The sequence below is a fragment of the Mus caroli genome, chromosome 6 (genome assembly GCF_900094665.2).
Source record: "Mus caroli chromosome 6, CAROLI_EIJ_v1.1, whole genome shotgun sequence".
Taxonomy (NCBI): domain Eukaryota; kingdom Metazoa; phylum Chordata; class Mammalia; order Rodentia; family Muridae; genus Mus; species Mus caroli.
In genome coordinates this window covers 120043623-120048775 of record NC_034575.1, presented here as the reverse complement: position 1 = coordinate 120048775, position 5153 = coordinate 120043623, and the positions used below count along the sequence as shown (strand labels likewise).

Sequence of the window (5153 nt, the reverse complement as noted above, 5' to 3'; positions counted from 1 at the left end):
GGAAACATTACTGGAATGTTCCAAAATGTGTTTCCCAGTTCCACTGTTGTCTGTGGCCATAATTTTCTGCAACCATAGAGTAGAATGTGGCTTCATGAAGCTAGATGTATAAGGAAAGGGATTGCCATAGGCTTTAGCCACCAAAGTACCAAATATCAAATTTCTATTAACTATATAAAATACATAATATAATCAGCTTAAACAAATAAAAAATATTTTGGTCCACTATTTGAGAAATTCTAATCCATGATAAGTCAGCCTTTAGCTTTTTGATGCAATGCATCATACAGAAACAGATAATGGAGCAAGACTGATGATAGGGCATGGTAGCAAGAGAGAGGACCTAGGAGAAAATGGCTAATTGCTGCCAGTTGTCAAAGTCAAAGAGATTCTCTTTTATGCCACAGGGGGAAAAAATCTGGGAAACAGAAATTATAGGAAGAGCCACATGTCCATCTTAACACCAATCTTTCTGTTGTTGCTATTCAAGTAGAGTAAATCAAAACAGACCTGTTAGTTATTAGTAATGATAAGTAAAAACACTCAGCAATAGTTTACATTTCTGTCACTAAACATACATTTTTATCTCAATAAGTTCAAAAGTATTTAAGCAATCTTCAGAGCCTGGGAGATCTCCAGGATGAAGACAGTGAGACCCACAGAGAACCCGTTTCCCTGTGTCTATCCGCTGAAGCCAGAAGTCACTTTGGGAGACCATTTTCTTTTGATTATTTGTTTAATTACTATCGTTCCTAATATCCCATAAAGCATTTTTAGTTCTAAGATGATCTTTGATGTTTCTGTCTGGGAGCTTTATTCCTCCATTGAGTAAGAAACTCATAGAGCTTTGGGCACATTTGAATTCTTAGGCAGTGTCATGATGGTAAGTCATCTTTTTGTGTTTTGAGTTTGTGCACCCTGTGAGGAAATACATGCAAAAATACATATTGTCTTCCTAGACAACAAGCCTTGGGAGCAGGCAGAGGCCGTATGAGTAGATAATTATTTGTTCCTGGGTCTCCACTGTTCCTTTTTGGGAATGTTGAGCTGAGAACAATTAANATTTTTGTGTGCCTTGAGAAGTGGTGCAGAGACAGAGCCATCTTGTGTCTGGCAATCTTTGGGAAAAGTGACTTGAAGCTTAAGGCAATCTCCAATGTAAAAGTTGTCATTAGAAACAAGGAGAGTTGGGGTTGGTGAGATGGCTCAGCTGGTCAAAGCACCCAAAGCACNCAGAACCATAATCTTGGCATGCTGGAGCCCATGTAAAAGTAGAAGAAACCCAACCACTAAAACGTCCTTTGGCTTTCACATGCATACTGTGATACTGTGCCATGCATGTGCCTGTGCTTACATATGCANAAGAACCAAGTTGATCTAAATTCTTGGGATAATGTTCTCTGGCTTTGTGTAGGAGGCAAGGAATATATTATTGCATGAAGCAAGTTCGAACTGATGGCTCATACCAGGTGGCACAGCTTAACCCTTTGGTTGTATTCCAACCCTGTTTTGCCTGTTTTGGTGATGTGCAGAGGAGCACAGTACCTGATACTGTTNAGTGCCAAAGACAGCATAGCGCCCTATTGATACATAAGACCAAGGGGATGTTACTGCAGTCGGTGGCAAACGTGTTTCTGTTGACAGAGCATCTAAACAGAGAATACATGACTTTCTGTGAAGGGTGTGGAAGTTCTCTTCAGGAATGTTCTTCTGGTGTCTCTATAATCTGACTCCTGAGCTGAGGACTGTGGGGAAAGAGGCAGTATCTTTTGCATATAGCTCTTATTTCAACAGAGGAACACATACTATTTCTGGATAGGCTATTCCTGGCTCTTGCTAAGTGCACACAGTCTAGTGCTTTGGTAGTNGGGGGCTCTTGTAGAATTGAAGCTTACTGTTCTTACCTAATGTTTTCTTCACTTGCCTAAGTCCATGTATTAGTTACNTTCCTGTTGCTGCGATAAAACAGTGACAAAAGTCAAGCTGGGGCAAAGAGTTTATCTTGGTTTATGGTTCCAGAAGGATGAGTCCACACTATAGCAGGAGGCAGGGACAGGAAGCNGAGAGTGCTCATCTCAACCACAAGTGGGAAGCTGAGAAAGCAAACAGGACACAGAGCAAGACTCTAAGACTGAAAGCCAACTCCCTGAGACACACTTCTTCCAGCAAGGCCATACCACTCCCCAGAGAGGGCCACAAACCAGGGGACGTTCTCATTTAAATCATGACACCCCAACAGTACAATGATGAATGAAGCTGTGACTTCATCACCAGATCCATGACCAGTGGCACCAGATCAGTGGCCCAGCAGGGAAAAAGCATTTCTCATATGCAACATCATCTTGTACGTGTTGAAATCAGAAACCAATTTGCACTTGATGTGCCCTTCTGGCTACTCACATTTTATCTATGATCATCCTCTCCCTCATTTTTTTTCTTGTTTACTTAGGTTGGTAAAACGTGAAAAACCTCTATGTGAAACTTAAGAGAACTTATATAAGCAATTAAAATGAAAGGGTTTTGAAAAATTTGCTTTTTACTACATGTTGTGAGAAAAACTTTCCTCAATGTATTGTAAGGTCTTTTAATGACCTTTGGNTAAGGGTTCTTATAAATTATACACATGGCAGAATTGTCTGAGGAGACACAAATCATGACTGGGCTAGGAGGCACGTTTGTGGTATGCACATAGACAGTTATTCATTTGCAACTGAGGTGAACTGCAATTAATGTTCNAGGGTAAGGTACTCTTGGTCAAGTTTTCTTCCACACAATCCTAGCCTATGAAAAGTTAATATGTATTTGATCTGAGGTTGATAAAATAATCAGAATATTTTGGGTGACTACATATTTGAATTTGAGGAAATTAACCCAAAGAAAATAATGCTTGTTGTATCCTTGCCTAACGAAAAAAAATATGGTGGTTTTATTTTTAGACAGCAAGCATNTTTCATCTAATGTTATTATGGAATAAGAGAGAGGATACTGTAATTGGAGGGGTTAAGTGAACTTCAAAATTCACATGAAGTTGCAGGAAGTCCCAGTCAATTGCACAAAGGCCTCCTCACTGGCTCAGTGCACTCTCCACCTTCTCCCCTTAACGTTCTTAAGGTCCGATTTTGCTCCTAGAATCCAAAGCCAGAACTGTGAGGGATGGCATCAGAAGATCAAGTGAGCACCTCCGTCTCCACTTCCTATTCCAGTGATGAACAAAGGGCGTGTCTGTTGTGACGTCTGAAGAAGAAGTCTCATATTTATGACTGGGCTGTATGGTTTTCTGTCAACTTGACACCAGCTAAAGTCATCAGAGAGGAGAGAACTTCAATTAAGAAAATGCCTCTGTAAGATTGGGCTGTAAGCAAGCCTATAGGACATTTTCTTAATTAGTGATGGATAGGGGAGAGCCTTGTCCATTGTGGGTGGGGCTATCCCTGGGCAGGTGGTCCTGGGTTCTATAGGAAATCAGGCTGAGCCAGCCATGGGAAGTAAGTCAGTAAGCAACACTCTTCCATGGCCTCTGCATCAGCTCCTGCCTCCAGGTTACTGCCCCGCTTGAGTTCCTGCCCTGACTTCCTTTGATGATGTAGAAGCCTAAGCCAAATACATACTTATTTTTATTTCCTTTCCTCTCCAAGTTGCTTTGATCAGGCTGTTGGGTTACAGCAACAGTAACCCAAAACCAAGACAATGACTTTCTGTAAGTAAGAGAGGAAGGTGGAGTGGATCTAGCTTTTTGTCAAGAGTTCAGGAGCTGAATGGGCCTTTCCCCCTTTTGAAAGCTGACTCTACTTGTTGTGGGAATGTTTGGAGAATCAATGGAGACACTAAAATATTTGCATTTTTGTGACATGTTGTACTTGATGGTCACCGCCTTTATTCTTAAGATTTATTTTATTTATATTTGTATGCATGTGTGCGTGTGTGTGTGTGTGTGTGTGTGTGTGTGTGCATGTGGGAATCCTTACTGCTGATTTGGAATATAGGCTACCAAGTCATGATTATCCATATGAAAACTTTGAGACATCAGAAGGAGATTTCACAGAAAGACTTAGCCTGCATTTGTCAGTAACCGACCTGAGACTTTATTTGACTTCCTCTCCATTTCTGGTAAAATCATCCTGTTTAAATATTTTGAAGTGAAATTCTCCATTTTCTGTCTTCATGTCTTCTGGTTGTGCAGAGAGTTCAATATCTTCCATATTTGGTAGTCATCTCTTGTGGTGTTTGCCAGATAGCACAGCAGCTGTGATGTGGTTTTATTCTAATATAAATTTTTATTCTAATATAAATGCTTTGAGCTTTGCACTGGGGTTTGGGAATGTTTGCAATTGGAGTCCCTTGAAACTGTTTGTGTTTTCTGCCATTTTGCTTCATTTGCAGCTGAGTCATATGTCCTTGTGTTTCAGGATATCTTCTTCAGGCCCGTGGGAGAGAAGCTCCAAGAAGAGAGACAGCTGGTGGGAGAGAAGACAGCTCAGTTCTGGTGGAGATGGTGGGAGAGAGGAACCAGGAAGTCTGCCCAGTGACAGCAGTTTGAGGCGACCACATCTGTGTCAGGCGTGTCACAGAAAGATGCTTCTAGCATCCTCATCATTATTTATACTTAAGCGAATGTGATAATAAAGATTTTGAGCATCTCAGAAATGATCAGTTCTTTGTTGAATTTCTATCCTTTTTTGTTTCATCCCATGAAATCAAACCCTTAATAACACCTTTGCTGCGGAGATAAAGTCTTATGAAGTGACCTGTTATTTTTTCCCCCATAAACGATATTTAGTTTTAAGAACATACCTTTTTAAAAAGAAGAGGGTCCTTCAGCTATATGCTGTGCTTNTAATTTTCCTGGAAGCAAGTTGAAGCTTTGCGACTATTAATCAATGAAGGTCTAGCAGCAATAGTTACACTAAATTATATCACTAGTGGATAGAAGAAAAGCTTTCTTTATCCTTGGGTTGGAAATGGCTCCAAATGAGATCAGCTTAGAAGACCTGCCTGGGAGAAGTGAGGGGAATTCTTTTCTAGCCAGGATTCTTAGAAGGCCTTGTAGAGCAGAAGCTGTAAACCTAACTGCTCAACCCCTACTTGTTCCTTTGTCAGTGATCTGTGCTGTCTTTCTCTCTTCAACACTTTTTTAAATAATCCAATAGATAACC

General features: G+C 40.6%; 1 protein-coding gene across 1 annotated transcript in view; it reads left to right on the top strand.

Annotated features, from left to right (window-relative positions):
* The window catches only part of LOC110296999, an 8765-nt gene extending 4126 nt beyond the window's left edge, over positions 1–4639 (top strand). Inside the window, exon 3 of the mRNA XM_021165808.2 lies at positions 4407–4639. Coding sequence (XP_021021467.1) covers positions 4407–4537 — 131 coding nt within the window. The 3' untranslated portion in view covers positions 4538–4639. The remainder of the gene's footprint in view (positions 1–4406) is intronic.
* Positions 4640–5153: the final 514 nt, after the last annotated feature.